This window comes from Strongylocentrotus purpuratus, unplaced genomic scaffold, assembly GCF_000002235.5.
Source record: "Strongylocentrotus purpuratus isolate Spur 01 unplaced genomic scaffold, Spur_5.0 spur5_scaffold_20, whole genome shotgun sequence".
NCBI lineage: Eukaryota > Metazoa > Echinodermata > Echinoidea > Camarodonta > Strongylocentrotidae > Strongylocentrotus > Strongylocentrotus purpuratus.
In genome coordinates, this window is record NW_022145606.1 from 50,139,806 (window position 1) to 50,162,429 (window position 22,624).

The following is a 22,624-nucleotide window of genomic DNA, read 5'->3' on the forward strand; positions in this document are numbered from 1 at the left end:
TCTGATTGGATAAAAGTGCAAGACGTCACGAACAAGATGGCTGCGCCCATAGAAGTAAAATTGATCAGCTAGAGAAATTTCTTGAAGATATTTACATGCTGAGCGATCATATAATGTCTTTATTTACAGTTAATAGGTAAGAGAATATCTAGAAATACAGGATAATATTCATTTTGGTTGAATTTATATTATATTGCCTTTGTAATGAATATATGTTTACCACGTGCACGTGTTACTGTTAGTTTAATAGTAAGTCCAACGTCCCACCTACCCATTTTGGTGTATGTCTAGCATTAAAATTAGAATTTACTCACTCACTGTGCCTTGACATTCCATAAGTAATTAGCCTAATTGTCATTGGCCAAATAACTAGGAAAAGAGAAAGATAGGAATGTAATATAGAAAGAAGAAGAAGGGAAAAGGGAGAAGAAAAATAATTAAAAGAAATTTAATAAACTTGACTTTTAAAATGGTTAAAAAAGAAGAAAAAAGGGGAAGGAGGAGATGAAGAAGGAAGAAGAAAAAGTAGAAAAGTAGAAAAAGCAAGAAATGAAAGAAGAACAAGAGGAGGAGGAGGAGAATTCTAGAGGCCAGAGGATGGGGGGGGGGGGGTGGAGTTGGGAGTCTAAATTACTAACATTTATAATTTGATTATTAAAATGTTGACATCTTTTTAAACATTAATCATTCTTTCCCATCTTTTCTTGCTGTTCACACCCTTCTCATTTGATGTATCCAGATATTTGGGGGAATCCCCTGTGGAGTCTGGAGCAAGCCCAGGGCAAAGCATCCTAGACAAGATCAATGCCAAGGCCAAGGCAAGAGAGGAACAACGGAAGCAGACACCGCTTAAACTAAAAGAGTCGTCTCCAGCCCAAGAGTCAAAGGTCAAACATGCAACACCAAGGAGAACAGCCAAAGATGAGTCGCCATCTTCACAAACCCCTGGGACAGATTCTGTCAAACGGAAGAAGAAGAAGAAGAAGTTGGTTGTGCAACAAGAAAGCAGTGATGCTGTAGGGCATGGTGATGATGGAGGGGACACGTTGTTGCCCCAGGTTGGAGAGATGATAAAAGAAGATGAAAAGAGGGATGAAGATGTTACTGTGGCGGTTAGGGATGCTGTGATGCTTACCGCTAAAGAGAGGAAGCAGAGAGTCATCGATCAAGGACTCGTGCCGAAGGATTCAGTCGTGACTATAAAAAAGAAAAAGGGGAAGAGGAAAAATGAGGAAGGGAAGGTGAAAGAGGGTGAGGACAGGAGTGAGATAAGTGAAATGTCAAAGAAAACAAGACTTGAAATGAAAGATGGAGAATCGCTGGATCTTTCTCCTTCTGGTACCAAAAGGATAAAAGAAAAACTGAAAAAGAATGTTGGGAAGAAAGATAGGACAGACAAAAATCAAACAACCAAAGATGAGGAACTCAACATGGTGAGTAAGGATGAAAGCAGGAAAGAAGAAGAGGAGGAAGAACAAATGGAGGTAGACAAGGAGGAGGAAGAAGAAGATGGAGGAACGGTAGAAGAGGAGAAGGTAGAATCAGAAGATGACAAGGAACCACACAACTTTGTTATACTTGGTGACTTTGAGAGGAAACACAAGAAGAAGAAGGTAATACTATCCTAATTCCTGATATCGGAATAAAAAGTGTAATTGTAGTAATTTAATTATTAGAGGCTTCGAGCCTGCTCAAATTTTGAATCATATTAAATCATTTATTTTCCTCTATAAAAACAAGAATTACTAGAAAATTAATGTTGTGAATATTACTAGTTTAAGAATTCTAAGAAGCAGGTAAAAGACTTATTGAAAATGACCCCACAATAAATCACACAAAAACATTTAAACAAACTTGTTTTCTTTTATAAATGTAATGCTTCCTGGGAGATTGTTTTCCTTTGTAATTTTCAAGAAGGATTCCACAAATATTGTTTAAAGAACTTTTATTTTATATCTAATATAAACATCACTTTTTTAACAGGTTCATGAAGCTCTCACCATTTTGAATGTTATTTCTGCTAAGGTTCTACTAGTTTGTTTAGATTGTGTTGGTTCAAACAAGCCCATCTATTGCAATTAAATCATTCAGATTTGAATGCAGAAAATTCTGTTTATGTGATTCTATTCTAGTCTATAACTATTGCCCAAGTGCTATTGTCTAACCTGAATATCCTTCTTTTTTTTGCAACAGGTTCAAGAGGCTCTCCCTGATTGGCTAGCCAGACCCTCTGTCATCCAGCAGAGTCTGACTAACGACTTACAACCAGTCAACTCCATCAAGGGTCTGGATGAGAGACTAGTCACAGCATTGGCTTATATGGGAGTGGAGAAATTTTTTCCAGGTCAGATTTAGATATAATGATCAAGTGATTTGTCACTCATGCATCGTTTCAGTGTCTAGTTGTTATTCCCCACTAAATCAAGATGGGTTGCGTGAGCATTCTTTTATCTCTATTCTTTTGTCCTCCAAGAAATATCTTTTTTTCTTCTCTATATTGCTTTTAATCTAATTTTGACATTGTATCCTGTTTCCGTTAAGTGCAGCAGCACATCATTCCTATTCTCCTTGAGCCTATATTCTGCTTCTCTCTTTCTTTCTCTCTCTCTCTCTCTCTCTCTCTCTCTGGTATATGTTATCTGTCTGTCTTTCTATCATCACTTTCTCCTTATATGAACAAAGACCTCTGTACAATGTATTTTCTTTGTTTCTCTCTTTTCCTTTCTATTTGTCTCTTCTATCAGTCCGTTAATGTGTGTCTCTCCGTCAATTTCCCACTTCTAGAGGGTGTTTCACAAAGCCTTTTTCAATTCATGATTCAAATCAGTGACAAATCTGCTGATAACCAATCAGAAGCAAGGATTTCAGTAGCTTGTAACAACAACTGTCATTTGTCACTAATGACAGGTTTTGTGAAGCACCCCACTGGTATCTCAATCATACATTCATATATAGTAGTGTCTTTTCATCCTTTACTTTTTCATCTTCTCCCAGTCCAGCAGCATGTGATCCCCGTTCTCCTAGAGTCTCTGCGTGACGGCATACACACGGGCCATGCTGGGTACAGACCTCGGGACCTGTGCATCTCAGCTCCTACTGGTAGTGGCAAGACACTAGCCTATGCTATCCCTATCATACAGGTAAGACCAGAGGAGTGCTTCACAAAGATCCTAAGTTCAACTTATCTCTAAGTTAGACTTTAAAATTATGGAAAGCATCTTTGAAAATATTTTGTAAAAGTTATTTTAAAAGGAATAGAATGTTGATTTAAATCATTCATATTTTCTATTATCAAGGAGATTTTATTCATGTTCTTGAAGTGGAATTTATGAAAAGTCTAAAATACTTCAATTGTTGCTTTATAAAATATTTTATTTTAAGGCTACAAATGGCTCTCCATAATGTTTAAGTCCAACTTAGAGTTAAGTTCGACTTAGGATCTTTGTGAAACACCCCCAGGCTACTCAGCAGAACATTGTTAACCCCTGCTAATTTCAAATGGAAAAAGATAGGACAGTGCTCTCTTAGTTGATCCTTCAGTGCTCACCCTGGCATTGGGAAAGGGGAAGGGTGACCGAGACAATTTTGCAGGACGAAAGTTGCATTGACATTCATTACTTTAAGTTGGTCTTTATGGCATAACAGCAAAGTTGTTTAGCAGGATCAAGACAATTTTGAGGTTGCTAGTAAACATTGCCATATTAAGTTCCCTTGTAAGTGCCCTTGTCGGGGAGGGGGGTGGAGAAGAGAAATTGCCCTGGGCACATTTTCTGAAGTGCCCTTAGCTTGGTATTGGTAGCAATGGTCTTGTATCCTGGCAAAAACACAAGGTGAGATAAGGTCCAGTATTGAAGTCCAACAGTTTCAATTGTAAAATTTCAAAAGCACCACTGAATATTGACTTTCAAATGTAAATTTGGCCTTTCATTGAATTAGGGAGGCTTAGAAATGAACATATATACCTTGGGGAAAATTGGCTTACAAAATATTCACAATGATTTTTTGTCCTCAAATTGTTCCCTTATATAGGCTTTGATGAACCGAGTGGTGTGTCGGGTGCGAGCTCTCGTCGTCCTTCCGACCCGTGACCTCGCGACCCAGGTCTATAAGATCATCAGTGCGCTGTGTAAGGCCACACCCCTCAAACCTGTGCTGATCGGAGGAACCAAGAAGTTCGCTCAGGAACAGAGTCTACTGGTCAGAGAGATGTATGTGAAAATATTGTTTTTGTTTGTGTTTATGTTTTTTTGATTGATTGTTTATGTATCTGTTTGTTTCTTTGTCTGTTCATTTGTATGGTTTTGTTCTTGTGCTGAAGCAAGTTTGTACATGCAAGCTTGGTATTTGATTTGATTTGATTTTAGGTGTGTTTTTTTTTCTTAAATTCCTTTTACAATACATTAAAGTCATTACAAACTAACTTATTGATTTTGATGTAAACAAGAACAAACTTTGTAATTGACGTGCTACTTGCTAGTTCAGGTGCAAGATGAAAGATAGAAAGAGAGTATAAATGAATCATAGCCACAAATATATACATGCACTGCAAAATTAGAAACTTTAAATTTAATAAACAAATCAATTTGTTGAAACCGGATGAAAACTTTTATGAATTGCAAAGGTCCTGGATTGTGTCACTTGTAATGCAATTGTTTTTTTGCCATGAAAGTTTTGCAAATATGAACCATCTGCAAAATTCAAGAACACTTCATTTTGAATGGAAATATGGAGTTTAGAGTTGGGTTCAGGGATATCACTTTCTTTCCTCTGTCTTAGTTAAACTATTTTTATGGATTCTTTTTTAGTGATGGAGAACTTCATTCTCTGGCTGATATCGTCGTGGCAACCCCTGGTAGACTTGTGGACAACATCAGTCAGACTGCTGGCTTCAATCTACAACATCTTCGTTTCCTGGTTTGTATATATTTCTTGTTATTATTTATCAAACCTAAATTGAGCAAATTGTGACCCATCATGATTCATCACCATCATCATCCTCTTCCTCCTCCCTTCCTCCTCTGTCTTTTCCTTCCCCTCCCCTTCCTCTTTTTCTTCCTCCTCCTCTTCTTTTTTGTCCTCCTCATCACCACCATGATTCTGAACACCATCGTCAACACCACCATATATGTGCATGTATGTTATTGAAGAAAGGAATTTAATGTTACTCTACCCTACATTTGATGCATTCAGGTCATAGATGAAGCAGATCGTTTGATGGAACACATCTCCCAAGACTGGATTGCTCAAGTTGAAAAATCAGCTTACACTCCTCTGTATGATAATGGAACAACCCTTCCAACATTCACTTCTAATAGACAGAGGCCTGGTCCATTGACGATCAATAGGTAAATCTTTATATATCTCATGTACTCACAGGGATTCTAAATTTGAGATCAAACAATTTTTAAGCCAAGTGCATGTTTCTAAAAAAAAATGTAATTGAAAAAGAAAAACAACATGATGCTAATAAATTAAGACCAAAGGTTGAATAAGTGTAGAAAAGACATGGCAATTCAGTTCAAAGTCTGTTATGTTTTTAATATAATCAAACACAAAGGGCTAGCCTGAACCGCCAAAGTTGTGTGTGCTTCACAGTTATAACGCACAGATAAATGAATTCTTTTTTGACATAGCTACTTACCATTAATTTATTACAAAAACAAAAACCTGTAGTAAACTGCATCGGTATACCATGGCAAATTTGAGGTATTTAATTATTTATCTCAATATATTTAAGCTTTCATGTTGCTTTCTTTGTATCTTTTTTTTCTTCTTCAGATCATCATCGTTTCAACTTCCGGTAAGTACTACAGAGAGTTTAGCAATGTTGAAAAATTGAGATGGAGCCCGTCAGCAAAATATATATGATGCCTTGAACTTTTGTGTAAATTAGATATACATAATCTTCTTTTGAATAAAATTTCTAATAACACAAAATTTAATTTCAACTACTGAGTTGCAACATTAATGAAAAAATACCAGTCGCAATAAGTTAGAAGTTTACTTAATGTTTATTAGGTCATAGCTGACACTGACATGCCGGCCAGAAAAGGATCTTGAGGACCTTATGGATCCTTGAGGCAACTAGAACTTTTGCTTCGTTTTGCCTCATCATGACTTTTAAATGTGTTCATCTCAGAATGATTATTTCCTGTGCACTCCTCCATTTTACTTCCATATTTTGTTCTGGGCCCTGTTTTCCTAAAACTTGTTATCACTAACAAGTTACAAGCTATTGTTATAAGCTACTGAAACCATGGCATCTGATTGGCTGAGAGCAAACTTGATATCAATAACAAGTTACAAGCTACTGTTAAAAGCTACTGAAACCATGGCATCTGATTGGCTGAGAGCAAATTTTTAATAGAAATTTAGCAGTTGTTATTGATAACAAGTTTCATGAAACGTGCCCCTGGTTCTCCACAGCTTCAGAAGTTGCTGTTCTCAGCGACGCTCTCCCAGAATCCCGAGAAACTGACCCAGCTACGGTTATTCCAACCCCGTCTCATCACCACGGCAACAAGCAGTAGAGCCCCTCCCATCTCGGCTTGGCACCTTGATGGAGAGAAGGAAGGAGTGAAGGAGGAAGGGAAGGAGAAGGATGAAGGAAGGACTGACTTTGTTGGAAAGTATACAACTCCTGTTGGTTTATCGGTAGGTTTCTATTTCATTAGTATTTTTAAATTCCATTTTAAGGAACATAAAGGAGTTTAACAATAGCAAAGAAAGACAAGAAAACAAAGTTCAAAAACAAATACCACAACTGAAGAAAGAAACCATCAACTCTTGTCTATTCAGTACTGTTGAGAAACCTTGTTCCAATATGGAAACTGACAAGAACGTTAAGTGTCTCACATTTCTTTATCTTATAATATACCAGATATAAAGTGAGAATACCCAGAAGCCTTTGTGACTCATAGATATACCTTTTTTCACCCCAACATGAAAGTAGCTTGTATTTGGCCATAGTCAATTACTATATATCACCTGTGAACAGGCTTTGATAGTTGATTCATATTATTTAAAATTGTCAAACCGTCTGCGATGACAAGCCAAGAGAAACATTGAAAATGGGCCTCTGTAGACAGGTGCCCTCTCTAGACAGGTTCCACGACACAATGTTATAATAGGTGACCGCTACAGATCACCTATGGCTGTCGTCCATTTTGAGACTTGAGAGATACCATTTAAAGTTTGTTTCATGGCTGGGACATTGAATGACCCAATCAGTTTATCACTGCGCATATCAGAAGTTGTTTTAAATCTCCCTCCTTATTTTAGTTTGACACATGTATATTTTGCTGCTAATGATTATTATTTTTTTTTGTAGGAATACTTTGTCCAATGTACGGCCGGTGAGAAACCTCTGGTTCTGCAGCATTTTCTACTCAATCTGTACTTCAAACAAGTCCTCTGCTTCACAAACAGTGTACAGACAACTCATAGGTAAGCATTGTGTATAGAGAGAGTGTATGGGAGGAATAAGGGAGATAGATAGAGGAAAGGAGTAGGACAGAAAAGAGAGACAGAGAGAGAAAAGGAAAGAGGCGACAGATGAACACAGTGAAGGGGAGGAAGAAAGAAATTAATACATAATAATAATAACAGTTAAATAAATTTATATAGCGCAGCTACTGTGTAAATATACTCTACTGCGCTGGGATGAAGATAAAAAACCTCTTAACGGTGCTACTTCAAGACCTATTCAAAAGATTCTGAAAACAAATGCATCTTCAACAGAGCTTTGAAGACGGCAACAGATAATGCAAGAAAGATATTCACAAACAAGGTCGGTAGAGCACTTAAAATGTTCAGACGACACATTGGGAACTTAGGAGGAGATGGAGGGAAAGAGAGAGAGAAAATATTAGTGATGGTAATTTCTCTTACTATTTGTTCCAGGTTGTATCTCCTGTTGAAGCTGATGGGAGACGTAGAGGTATCAGAGTTCTCATCTAATCTCAGTCAATCAGAAAGACAGAACATCCTCAAACAGTTCAAAGCTGGCAAGATTCAGATGTAAGTCACAATATTGATCCTACTATAACTGTAAAACGCGGAAATAGTTGTACTTTCATTTTCGCAAATTTCACGCTAAGATCGGCAAGCGCGAAATTTAGAACTCGCAAAAATATAAGCATGACTTATTATGTGTGTTTTGAACGGGCTGAATTGCGTGCAACGTGAATTTAAGAACCAACGAATATGTTTTGGGATCGCTCGGCACGAAAAAAATGATCACGCAAAATTAACACAGTTCACAGTAAATTGTATCAAGCAAAAGGTTTATTGTTTGTTATTCTTCTCTGTGTTGGCTTTGAAACAGTTGATGATTTTTTTTTTTTAGGGGGGGGGGGGGGTTCTTGTTGATTGTGTACTGCAAGCGGAAGCTTATTTTGTTTAAATTTTAATTCTATTGTCTAGAATGGCATGCATCTCTTTTATTAAACCAATATCATCTGGTTATGGTAGTTTCATATGACTGGATAAATGGCATCATCGTCATCATCATAACAGTGATGACATATATAGTGTCTTTCCAGTTTCAAGTCACTGAGATTCCATGACATTTGCTCCGGCGACAATTGCTCCGCTGTAAATTTCATACACTAATCGAATGGCTAACTTCAACCCTGGATTCAACACTATACCCTACCCTAAACCTAACCCTAAACCTAACATAAAACCCTATTGAAACCCTAACCCTAACCCTACATCTTAGACGAAATAAAGCCCAGAGCAATTGTCGCAGGAGCAAATGTCGTGTCACCGTCACTGAGCATAGCACTTACAGTATCATTACCTCGGTCACCAGTGTTATAATCTTCACTTTCATCACCATCATAATCATTATTATCATCATCAATGTCATCACCATCACCACTATCATGATCATTATAATGAACACATACACATAAATGTATACTCATCAGTACCAATAACCATCATTACAGATAATTTTTACACCTGTGCTAGAACTCAACCTCTCTTTAAACTTAAAGGTAAAGGCCAGTTTGGGAAACGCCCCTCTTTCAAAAAATAAAATGGAAGCTGTTATTACCATTCATGTGAAAGAATATGTATTGAATAATACGTGATGATACAAATTTTGCCGAGAAACTACTAAAACCTACTAATTGATATATTTGGTAAATGATTATATCTATTTGGACCTGATGGATATAACGCATGTGACGCGTAGTCCCATATACATCTTTCTGTGTACAGTGCTTGTAACTTTACCAAGACTGTGCCAAATTTCCTATCATTTTGATGATTCCAGAACCTAGCAGTACACACCAATACTTATATGCCAGATGAACAACCTTTTCTGATCGATTCCACGTTTCTTTCACAATTCAATCGCATGACCAGAACTGGTCTTTATCTTTAATTTCCTCTGTTCTTGTTTTAGCCTCGTGTGTTCCGATGCGATGGCTCGAGGAATGGACATTGAGAACGTTAGATGTGTCATATCATACGATCTACCACCGCACCTCAAGACGTACATCCACAGGGTCGGACGGACAGCTAGGGCGGGGCGGGGAGGGACCGCATTCTCATTCATCAGAAAGAAAGAGGCAAGTGGTATCTGTTTGACGGATGATGATGATGATGATAGTTTTGTTGTGTGCCGGGTACAAGCGTTTGTTTGAGTAGGGTCAGTAATGTCACGAAATGTCTAACCCCACACAAAGGGAACAGCAACACCTTCTGTTTGGAATAATTTACCATTTAATTTGAGAATAATAATTTCTTGAGAGACCTTAAAATCCAAGCTGAAATCTTATCTTTTTTTAACAATACCTTTTTTTGGCACTATGACACTCATCCAAACTCTCTCATTCTTTCTATTTTTCTTGTGCGCTTTGGAATAGAATCATCTAGATAGATGGCGCTATATAAATGCCTATTATTATTATGGTGATGATGATGATGACGATGGTGGTGGTGGTGGTGGTGATTATGATGGTGGTGGTGATGGTTACAATGATGATGATTACAATGATTATTATGATGGTGATGGTGGTGATGATGATGATTATCATGAGAATGGTGGTGGTGATGATGATGATGGTGATGATGATGATTATTATGATGGTGATGGTGGTGGTGATGATGATGATGATTACAATGATGATTATTATGATGGTAGTGATGATGATTTTGATTTTGATAGTGATGGGGATGGTATGGCAATGGGGATGACAATGGTGATGATATTCATTTATTTTTTGTAATCATTATCACATAGGTCAATGATTTCAAGCACATGTTGAAGAATGCTGGTAAGGATGGCATCCAGCGTCACACGGTTTCATCCAATCATCTTGAAGCTCTCGCGCCAGCCTATACAGAAGCCCTCACCAAGCTCTCATCCATGCTGAGGGTATGTACATAGAATCATCTTATTATTACTCTACTTCATCATGATCATCTTTATAATCATGATAATAATCGTCATCATCATCATCTTCATCACCATCATCACCATCATCATCATCATCACCATCATCATCATCATCACCATCACCATCATCATCACCATCATCATCATCATCATCATCACCATCATCATCATCACCACCATCATCATCACCACCACCATCATCAACATCATCACCACCACCATCACCATCATCATCATCACCATCATCATCATCATCATCACCATCACCATCATCATCACTATCATCATCATCATCATCATCACCATCATCATCATCACCACCATCATCATCACCACCACCATCATCAACATCATCACCACCACCATCACCATCATCATCATCACCATCATCACCACCACCATCATCATCACCATCATCATCACCATCATCATCATCACCATCATCACCATCATCATCATCACCACCACCATCACCATCATCATCACCATCATCACCATCATCATCATCATCATCACCATCATCATCATCACCACCATCATCACCATCATCATCATCATCACCACCACCATCACCATCATCATCATCACCATCATCACCATCATCATCATCATCATCATCATCACCATCATCATCATCATCACCACCACCATCACCACCACCATCACCATCATCATCATCACCATCATTATCATCATCACCATCACCATCATCATCATCACCATCATCACCATCATCATCATCATCATCACCACCACCATCACCATCACCATCATCACCATCATCATCATCATCACCACCACCATCACCATCATCATCATCACCATCATCACCATCATCATCATCATCATCAACATCATCACCACCACCATCACCATCACCATCATCATCATCACCATCACCATCATCACCATCATCATCAACATCATCACCACCACCATCATTATCATCATATATTCATCACCATCACCATCATTATCTTCATTATCATTATCTTCATCATCATCATCATCATCATCATCATCATCATCATCACCACCATCATCATCATTATCATCATCATCATCACCGTCATCATCATTATCATCATATATTCATCACCATCACCATCATTATCTTCATTATCATTATCTTCATCATCATCATTATCATCATCCTCAACATCATTTAGCGTCCGTTTTACCATGCCGTGGGGCATTACTGAGTTTGCATACCTGATTAAAAGGTGCTGTGCGGCCTTAATTTAATGAAAAATGTCAAAAATTCACCAATGGTCATAACCATAACAAGCAACTTTTTAAATGAACTTCTTTTGATAAAATGAAAGAGCTATATATTCACAGCATACAAGAAAGTTCATTGTGAAAAACTTTGCACTCATCATTTAGCCAGGGTAATAATTGTGGAGCACCAGGAGTGTCAAGCCTGACAGACATGAGTGCTTTACAAGAACCCACCATTATCATTCTATTGTATAATTACATACATTTTTTTTTTTCTCTACAGGAGCAAAAAGCACATCAATATTGAGATCAGCATGAGCAGTCAAGACGAGGAAAACAAGTCTGAAGGAAAAAGTTAGAACTGCCATTGGATGGGAAAATCCAAGCTATATTGTCCATCTTTCAAATGGCATCTAGCTAGAATGCTCCCCAGGGAGTGGAGAATGTGCACAGATTGTGTGTGGGCAAGCCTTGATCCAAAGACCGGGGTAATAATGTATCTTTACAGCGCCTCGAAATATTGTCGATGGATTAGTCGCCATCTAAACTCAGAATTATTTTCCCATATGTTGCGAACCATATCTAAGATTTCAGGGTATACCTGATGACTGCATCAAGCTGATAGCCCTCAAAGTGTAAAGTTTAAGATTCTTGTGATAGTATTCGAACTTAAACATGGGTGCTGTATGCTCCATCATATTTAAATGACCCTCTCAAACCTGTCATTCCATCACGTTCATTCCGGACAACAACCCATGGTGATTTCTAATACACCCTGGTCCCCTAACCGATATCGTTACGGTGATTGTGCTTTTGTTGTTGCAGCCCCTTGATTATGAAATAGATTAGCAATTCTCGCTACCCCAAATAGCGATTCTGCCGAGATCCGGGGAAAATCCTGAAAACGCGCATTGCATTATGGGATAGCTTTTCGACATTACAGCTTCCTGTGCAGGCGTTCGTGATCACAACTCTCTCTTTCACGGTAGAGTTTAACGGCCTTTTGTGCTAAAGTCACTAATTCTGCCCGAAGCTTTCCATTGCATATTATGATCTGTACAAATTACACTGATTGGCATCGATTTTAGCGTGCGTGAAAACTCTGCACAGCGAACACAGGCGCTAGCGCCAGCGGGATGGGACTCTATACCGGAAGTTGTAGTGACGACCCGAGAGAGTGAAAATTACCTCGTCTCGCGAATTTCGAGATTTTCGTACCTATTTAGGGTAGCGAGAATTAGTATCCATCAATCCCCATCCGTAGAGTCATTTAAGGAAATTTTTAAGCATTTCTTGTTTAATAGAAATTTATGTGGCAATTTTGTTCAAAGCAAGTTGCTAATTATCTGTAATTGTTATTAGAATTATGTAATGTTATTGCTATATGTTTACTTTACGTTTACCTTGTTTTGTTTAACGCTTAGAAACATTGTATTAAGCGCTTTATAAATGCAATTCATTATTACTATTGTTATTACTAGTGCTTGAATCAGACAAAACAAAAAATATGTTTGCATATTCATATCAAATGCCTCCTCATTTTTAGATGTAATCAGAAGTTGTCAGAATACGAATAAGACAGGTTTAAATGTGTTTTTTCTTCTTCATATCTTGTATTAAATGAAATATGATTGAAACAGCTTCTATTCCGATTTTGTTGGTCTTTATATTATACTGTTGTTAGAGAGAGTGAGACAGAGTGAAAGGTTGAACAGAGGAGTAGGTAAAAGAGAGGGGGTAGCAAGAGGAAAGTGTATAGGAAGAGAGAGAGGAAGAGAGAGAGAGAGAGAAAGAAGAGTGAAGAGAAAGAAGAGTGAAGAGAAAGAGAGGAGCAGAAAGAAACTGGAAAATACAAATGAAAAGCCAAATGCACTAGATTTTAAAAGTTTAATGGGAGAGAAAGGAAGATACTTTGGTGTTTTTGTGTGCTGTCATTAAATGGTCTGCAAAAATAAAAACCAGATCAAAACATGAATTTGACAGTATATATATTCATATTTATAATTATAAATCTACATTCAGCAACAAAATATAATCTCCTCTGAAAAGTATGATAGATGCCCCTGTGCAATTGCACCACACTCCACAGTGGACCCTTACACTATACATGTACATGTATACATGTACCTTCTACTTCTTCTTGTTTTCTTCTACTTGTGGAGCCAATCACCAAGACCTCTATGGAGATTACCAGGGCCCCATTTTACAAAACTTGTCATCGGTGACAAACTAAATGACAGTTTTTGTTATAAGCTACAGAAATCCTTCCTTCTGATTGGTTAACAGCAGATTTTTCTTTGAAAAAAGGCTTTGTGAAACGGGGCCCTGTTGTGTTTACACACTACTTTTTGCCAGAAATGTAGTGAAATTAAAGTTAATGTTCTATTAGAGAAACAGTGTTTTCCATTGAACCCGAGCCTTCATCGTGCATGAACAGAAGGGAGGGGTGCACTAACCACTTTGCACACAACCGTGTGTCTTTTGATACCCACCTGTATATGGATTCACATATCACTAAAATATGCAAATCAGCCTATTTCATGATTTATAATTTGAGACGCATTCGAAAGTACTTTGATCAGGACAGCATGAAAATTATCATGCATGCATGTGTTACTAGTAAACTAGATTACTGTAATAGTTTATTGTATGGATTGCCAGACTCACAAATTTCCAAGTTGCAGCGGGTCCAAAATACATGTGCACAACTAATTTGCAGCCTCCCAAAATTCTCTCGAATAACCCCACTTCTAAAGGAACTACACTGGTTGCCAATTTGCCAGAGAATTACATTTAAAATATTAATGATAGTCTACAAAGCTCTAAATGGTCAAACTCCTAGTTACGTTACTGAATTGTTGCATATCAAGTCTCAAACTCATGGTCGTAACCTTCGTAGTACACAAGACACATTTATGTTGCAAATACCCCCATATAAAACCAAAGTAACCCTCGGGGACCGGTCATTTCTTTGTGTTGCCCCTAGATTATGGAATAAATTACCACTAGAAATAAGAAAAGCCCCATCACTAGATAATTTTAAATCAAAACTGAAAACTCACTTGTTCATATAGTATGTATAGCACAGCATTTACGAGCTCTTGCAGCGCAATAGAATATATCCACATAGTTATTGCGCTTAACAAATTGATATTATTATTTATTATTATTAACCTGGCCACAGTTATTTTAGAATTTTTGTCTGTTCAGCGCGGGACTCAAACCCACGTGCATGACAAACGTCATGAATGTTAGAAGACAAACTCTGGACTCGGCACTACTGTATACCTAATAATCTAACGCTCAACATAACCCAAGACCCAATTGCAACTCTAACCTTTACATGAACTGATGAAACCAAAAAAAGCTAAAGTTATGCAACATATTACACATGTAGATGTATGTCATACTTAATATTCCAAGTGCAGACTATAAGTATAAGAAAATGTACACCAGCAACTTGGATTACCTTCTAACAAAAATACATTTGATTTTATAATATGCAGCAGTTTCATACAGTCAAGAACTATGTTATTCAAACCCTTACCAATGTTTATTTGAAGCTAAACCGTAGGCACTCTATACTGGACCTTGTGGCAGGTTAGCCTTGTGCTAACAAGTTATCCAATAAAGTCTACTACAGTCAAACCTGCTTTAGTGACCACCTGTCAGAAACAAGCACATTTGTTGCTTGAAGCTTCCCTTGAAAATGGTTTCTCAATGAAACATGTACGGTACTAAAGGAACCTGTCTACAAAGACCACTTGTTGTGTTTCCCTTGGGCGGTTGCTGTAGACAGGTTTGACTGTACTTCTAATACTACTAATGCTTTACAACTCGGACTTTTTTTTTTATAAAGTTCAATATTTTGTGATTGATTAGTAAACTCCCTTTTCTTTCTTCTTATACTGAATGACCCTACAGCAAACTGTAGGTCCTTCTTACTTAATAGCACAAATCATTGGTATTCATTGTCATAGTGCGCCAGGTCTATATGCAGTTGATAAACATGAAGATACAGGGCCGGTTTTCAATCCAATACTAAAGATTTAAATATCAGTATTTAGTTTACAGCTTAGATGAAACAAAAACAAAAAGTCAATTTTGGTATTCTGTTCAAACGTTTGGCTAAGTATTTTACCCTATATTAAAGATAGCTCCCTACCAGACTTAAGCCAATTATTTGGAGGCCTTGATTGGTAGGTATATGGTCTTTTAACGCAGTATGATAACCTGCACAATCATATTAGCGTGCATTTATTGCAGCGCGTTAATTGCGCATTACTTTTGATTCACCATGTGATGTCACAATGCTTGTCAGCAAGTATTTTGCTGTAAAGTCAGCTTATGCGATCTGGATACGGCTTAAGACGTTTTACCTAGCTTAGCAAAAAACTAAGTTAAAGTTTAACTGAAACAAACTATGGAATTGAATCCCAGCCCAGTTTCATAAAATTGACAAATCTTCTCACAGCCGATCAACTCCAACTATTTCAGTAGCCTATAACAATTATTGTATCTTGTTATTGATAACAAGTTTCATGAAACAGAGCCGAGATGCTTCATAACTGCATTTGGTAACAGTGAACGAGTCAAGTTATATAACTAGTATACCACAAAATGGCTGACATTTAGTAATCCTACAATCCATTACATTTACAATACAATAATTATGTACCTGGTAAATTTTACCGATGTCATATCTGTACGGCATTGGTCCATTGTATTTGTAACTGCAATATTAGTTTGAAATAAATGTAGTAATTCTCAGGTAATCTACATTTACCTTTTGCCATCACTGACCCATTTCAGAACCAATAAAAACAAACAAAATATATAGCTCAACTTTATGAATGTGGCCAAGGTGATTCAACGTACATGTAGGTGTAATATTCTTTCACTTCTTGTATAAGAGTATAATTAATTAATTAAACAGTATAATTAAGAAGACATTATTTTTATAATCTCTTCGCACGATTTCTTCTTGTCATGTGTTCTTCAGTGGAAGAGCAGGAATGTCACTCATGTGAGCACAAATCACCATCTGAAGTTGGCAGTATTGCACATGCTAGTTTAAACCTGTGGTTACTATGGTTACGCAATCTCGCCATTATCACCCCCATCATCCTTGAGAGCAGAGTCATTCTTTGTTATTGAACTGAACTGCACTCCGCAACAGAGAGCCAAGACTAGCAATGCTGAACAGATAATGAAGATATGTCTCGTGCCAGCTTTGGTTGGCTCGTCATGCAGCACCATGAGCATGATGCAAGCAATCAAGTTCAACGGCACGCGAAACCAGTTCATGGTCCCCGTGCGGTGTGACTCTGGAAGGATTTTGCTGCGCAGGAAACCCATGGCCGGGAAGTAGATCCCACAAGCGAGCTCCAGGAGGAGGAACGCAAAGTACGAGACAGTGGGGTGCTCCTGGAGAGGCTTCGTGGAACCCACGCAAATAAGAGTTGAAACAAGCGCCACGATGATGGCCGCGTTGACTAGGACAACGGGCGAATGTCTGATCGTGGTGAGGATTTGATAAACGGCGGATCCGATCATGATGCACAACATGAAGTTTGAGAAGATGAGGCCGAGTGGAAGCTCGTAGGGGTCAAGGACCGGTGTCCAGATGAAGATGAAGATGTACATGACGCTCTCGTAGAGCGACTGCATTGCACCAATGAGCATCATCCTACGGCTACTGACGATGTGTCGCATCCCTTCGCCGCAAGTCTTTGAGCAGCTGACGCGTTGCTGGCTGTAGTTCTCCTTCCAGGATGTAGCGACGATCACTCCCGAAGCGACGAGCAGCGGGATTGATAGAAGGAAAGGGGAAACGGGACCCAAGCCGAAGGGTCCGGCGATGATGTTCGCAACGATTCCTGCACCGACGGCGAGAGCTCCATTCCAGACCGTTGCCTTTGAGAAGGTCACTGAGAGCCACTCCTTGGGGAAGTCATGCGTCTCCAGGTGTTCGTGCGCGTACCATGCCTCAAAGGCTGTGAAGAGAAGCGACGTGGACACCCCTCCCAGTATCCTGCCTATGATGAGGAGTCCATAGCTGCGAGACAGCTTCATGAAACATGACACCGAGTACACTATACAGAAGGTGATACAAAGCTTCTTACGGCCGAAGCGATCAGCCAGGCTGCTGGTCAGACTCCCGAACACGACGCTCGCTGCGAATCCACAGACGTATAGCACCGTGATCTGCGACTCCAGGAAGCCATAGTAGCTGTAGAGTTTATAGAGGTATGGCCCCTGCAGCCAGTCTGCTGCTAGCGCTAAGAAGTACGCTAAGAAATACTTCCTCTGGAATTTCACAAATGTTGGGTTGTTACCCAGGCTGAGCTGGTGATCGCTCAGCCTCCTGGAAATTAGTGTCAGCAGTACGCATGCGGTCAGAAGACCAGCAAAGGTCCCATACACGATGTAGATCAAGCCTGAAATTACAGGCATGGTCAGTTTTCAAATGCTCCCACAACTGAGATCAGAATTCTCTACAGTCTCTCCCTCCTGTGTCAATATTCCTGTAGATCTGTAGCGATGAAAAAGAATTTTAGACAAAATGTGTGAGGGTGAAAATTCAAAGTCTGAATAGAATCTAGATCTATATTCATTTACAATTTACTAACAGGGAGACTATCTACACTCACCTTACCATTTAAATTTAAATTCAAAGAAAACTTTGGGTTTCCCAATGAGATGACAGTGATCTTACTTTCCTAAAAGAAGATGATCAAATATTTCTGAAATACACCTGTAAGATACTCTCATACACCTGTACACAAGTGCTACCCACCAGTGTCCTTCAACCTCTGATATGGACCCTAATTCTAATGGTGTATTGCACCTTTTCTGAAATAGATCCTAAATGGCGTATCGTGAACCCGACTGAAAAGGGTACCCTTTTTAAAGTAAAATCTTTGAACCTGAAAAGGTTAAAGGTAGGCTAGCCCTTTTGGTTTATTGTGTGCGATCGTAAGTAAAACGTCAACGACGCCGTATCGTATATATAACTGAAAAAGACACTTTTTCTGGACACGGTGCGTAGCCACGGTCCACGGCCCACATGCAATACAATGGACACAATCAGTAGGGGCGCTGGTTCGAGAATAAGGATCGTCTGCAAAAAAGCAGATGTTCCATATTTTAGATCGGCACATTGGCGATGCAAAAAACGGATTCCGGGATGATTTTCTTGATGCATTTTACATTGACTTTGTACAGAGACCTTCACATTATGAGCAATAAATCCTTGGGAAGACGGACAACCCATAAAAGTAGACGGTCAACTAGGGTTATTTTCCCCTGGCCTGCATGGGAAATCCAAATTTGGCATTGCCAGCGGGCAGTTCGGTAACCCGAAACCCGCAGAGCTGAGCGCCGATGAAAAAAAACTGTGATAGCGCTATTACGAACATGAGCTCGCACACAGTTTTTCCTTCATAATCATTTTGCCTTCGGCGTAGACTAGAAGGGACGAGATTTAGATGCTTCATGCGCAGCGAGAGTTAAAATACGTCTTGCAAGATTTTCAACATGGATTTCGATTTTGACCCATAATTTCCTAAAAAAGGGACCATTAAACGGATTATTTCAGTCAAGTTGGTAAGTGGAACCGATTTATTATAGCCTAGGCCTATTTTACATAGGGTCTAGATCTATAACATGCACAAGGTAAAATGACATTTGGGGGGATTTTCGGGGCATAAAAATATGGGCATAAAAATATGGCCATAAATGGCCATGACGTTAGCAAGGGGATGCGTATAAACGGTTTCCGTCTCTAAAGAGAGAGCCGACCTACCCCAATAAGAGGCTAACGAACGAAAGAGACAGAAAATTCGGTCTAGAGTAGACCTAATAATACTTTCTAGTAGACTAGATCTCTAGATCTAAAGTTAGTACCGAGTCTGAGCTAGCTGCTCAAGATCACAACATGATAAAAGTTAACCATAAGTTCATAACATTCACATAAGAATTAAGATAACCACATATTTTAAATGTCATGATTATACAGAAAGAGCCAAGACGACGTCTGCGGGTGGAGCTGCATGCCTGCGCCCGGCCGTAGTCCTATCCTTATCCATGCATGGCCATGACACTGCACTGGCAGCGAATACATCACGCAGCTCAGCCATCGGACTCCGAGCGAGCTCCCCAACAAGCTCCATCGGGGGAGCTCTCTCCGAATTCCGTTGGCCTGCCGCGAGTCGCCAGTCTGGTCAAAAGACACTTCCCCTTCTTCTTAGTTTCGACTTCATTTTACAATAAAATGGGAGAGAAAGAGAAACTCGTAACATTTTTCATAATCTACATACCTATATAATCTTCCTAGAATGAAATACATAGATGAATTTCTTTCAGGCCTTGCCGAAGAAATAAAATAAATTGGCTAAAGAATTGAGGGACTTGCCACGTAATTTTTGTATACAACATTATTAACTAGATTAGGTTCAAGACGTTGCAAAATTAAGAAAAAGTGCAGACATACTGCCTGCAAAATGTGAGATTGCGAGTAAAGTACTCGACATTTGTGCTTTATGTTTTTAAGATTTTAGAAAAATTCTAATTGTTCCAGTTCATTAGTAGTGTAATGAACTGTTTAATGTTTAATTTTAACATTCCAACATCTTTTTTTTTCTTCTCACTCTCTTGCAATTATTATGGATGCTTCCTATTTTGTTGCTTTAAATGTGTTTTTGTTACCTTTTAATCTTTGTAGTATATTAATCTCCCATATATGTGTTAATATGTTTTCTGACAATCTTCTTGACTTGTATTCCCAACACTTAGACTTCATATTTTATTTTGTGATTCCAATCCAAGATGGTTAATATAGAAGAAGTTGCTTGTAATATTTTAGAAAATAATGCAAGCACGCTAGAGCCCAATGTTAATGATAATTTTGATCATGCCTCTCCAATTATTTGTCATTACTGTTCAGAAAATCAATTTATGGATGGGTTTCGTAATAAATGTGAAAATGATGTTACTGTCCTACATTTAAATGTTAGAAGTATGCATAAAAAAAATTGATGCTTTTAATACTCTTATCAGAAACCTCAATGATAGCTCTACAATAATTGGGGTCTCGGAGACTTGGTTTTCGAGTGAGAGTGATGTTAATTTATATTCTATTTCTGGATATAGTTTGGTGTCTAATCACAGACGTGATAAAAGAGGCGGTGGTGTTGCCTTATACATTCCAGTTGGTATGGATTTCCAAGTAAGGCATGACTTAAATGTGATGACTGATCAGTTGGAGTCTATTTTTGTAGAGTGTTTTATTCCAGGCAAAAAGAATGTTATCTTTGGAGTTATATACAGACCTCCCCAGAGTAATATAGATCTTACTGTGAATGAATTGCAGAGTATATTGTTGAACCCACTATTTGTCAATAAGTCAATATTCTTAATGGGAGATTATAATATAAACCTTCTTCAATGTGATGAAAATGACCATTATAATGCTTTTTTGAATATGATGTTGTCATTTTCTTTAATGCCATTAATTACAAAACCCACAAGGGTAACTGATAGTTCATCTACCCTTATTGATAACATATTTTGTAATTTGCAACCTTTTCCACCTTCAGGTATTATAATATCAGATCTTTCAGATCATTTCCCTATCTTCACTAGAGTGAATTTTCGTAATACTGCTCATAATCATGAATGTAAATATATTCGTAAAAACAATCCTACTAACATTGAGAAGTTTCGAGAAGCACTAACGGCAACTGACTGGAGTGCAGTTTTACTTGAAAAGGATGTTAATATTTCATTCAACAATTTCTTTAATAAGTTTTTGCTAGGCTCTATGATAAAATTGTTCCGATTTCCAAATGTAATACTAGAAATCGTAAGAAAATTCCACGCATATGCCATGGGTCAGTGCTTCCTTGTTGAAGTCTATCAATAAGAAGAATAAGTTGTATTATTCTTATAAAGTTAGTGGAAGAGAATCATCACGTAAACGATATGTTGATTATAAAAACACCCTTACTTCAGTCTTGCGTGCAGCAAAGAAAACATATTATTTTGCTCAGTTTCAAGCAACTTCAAACGATATCAAAGGAACTTGGAAAGTGATAAGAAATGTGTTCAAGTCAAAGAAAAACAATTCTGATGTAAAGAATATTGAAATTGATGGTCGTTTAGTGGAAGATAAGAATATTATTGTGGAAAAATTCAATGATTATTTTTGCAGTATTGGTCCTAATCTGTCACGGGCGGTCCCTTCCTGTCAAAAATCTTTTAACGATTTCCTGAAAGAATCTAACAAGAAAAGCTTATTCCTTTTCCCATTAGTTAGGGAAGAGTTGCTTACTATTGTGAATTCGCTTAAGGCTGGGAAAAGTCCTGGTTACGATGGTGTCAATAATGACATAATTAAACAGGTTATCTTAGCGATTATTCAACCCCTTATTCATGTTTTTAATTCATCAATGTTAAATGGAATAGTCCCCGAAAACATGAAAATTGCAAAAGTCGTACCCGTTTTTAAAAAGGGTGATCCTCAATCTTTTTCAAATTACCGTCCTATTTCACTTCTAACCTCCTTCTCAAAGATCCTTGAGAAAGTGATTTATGTTAGAACTTTAGAATTTTTCAACAAAAGTAAAATATTCTCAAATTTTCAGTTTGGGTTCCGAGAGAAACATACTACCTCTCATGCCTTGCTGCACTTTATAGATAAGATTTCACAAGCAATAGACAAAAAGATGCACACAATCGGTATATTCCTTGATTATTCCAAGGCATTTAGATCATGAAATTTTGCTAGGGAAATTATCGCATTATGGTGTCAGGGGCACAGCTCTGGACTGGTTTAAGAGCTACTTAGCTGACAGGAAACAATTTGTTTCTTTAAACGGTTTTGATTCAGGGTTACAGAATGTCACATGCGGCGTTCCTCAGGGATCTCTCCTTGGTCCGCTCTTGTTTATTGTATATATTAATGACTTTCATTTCTCATCTGATATTTTG

The 22,624-nt window shown here is 38.1% G+C and overlaps 2 protein-coding genes across 2 annotated transcripts; one reads left to right on the forward strand and one right to left on the reverse strand.

Moving 5' to 3' along the window:
• Position 1: 1 nt before the first annotated feature.
• Positions 2-12,480, forward strand: LOC592601 (ATP-dependent RNA helicase DDX51). The gene is made up of 14 exons (XM_030993557.1): positions 2-136; positions 740-1,613; positions 2,194-2,344; positions 2,995-3,140; positions 4,030-4,208; positions 4,806-4,914; positions 5,191-5,345; positions 5,779-5,800; positions 6,427-6,654; positions 7,331-7,446; positions 7,903-8,019; positions 9,416-9,581; positions 10,256-10,390; positions 11,916-12,480. The coding sequence occupies exons 1-14, from the start codon at positions 96-98 to the stop codon at positions 11,937-11,939; spliced, it is 2,463 nt and encodes an 820-aa protein (XP_030849417.1). The 5' UTR covers positions 2-95; the 3' UTR covers positions 11,940-12,480.
• Positions 12,481-14,850: 2,370 nt separating this feature from the next.
• On the reverse strand, positions 14,851-20,086 carry LOC574704 (molybdate-anion transporter-like). The gene is made up of 2 exons (XM_011673932.2): positions 19,954-20,086; positions 14,851-18,167 (listed from the first exon to the last, which is right to left on the reverse strand). Exon 2 carries the CDS (start codon positions 18,086-18,088, stop codon positions 16,727-16,729), a length of 1,362 nt encoding a protein of 453 aa, XP_011672234.2. The 5' UTR covers positions 18,089-18,167; positions 19,954-20,086; the 3' UTR covers positions 14,851-16,726.
• Positions 20,087-22,624: the final 2,538 nt, after the last annotated feature.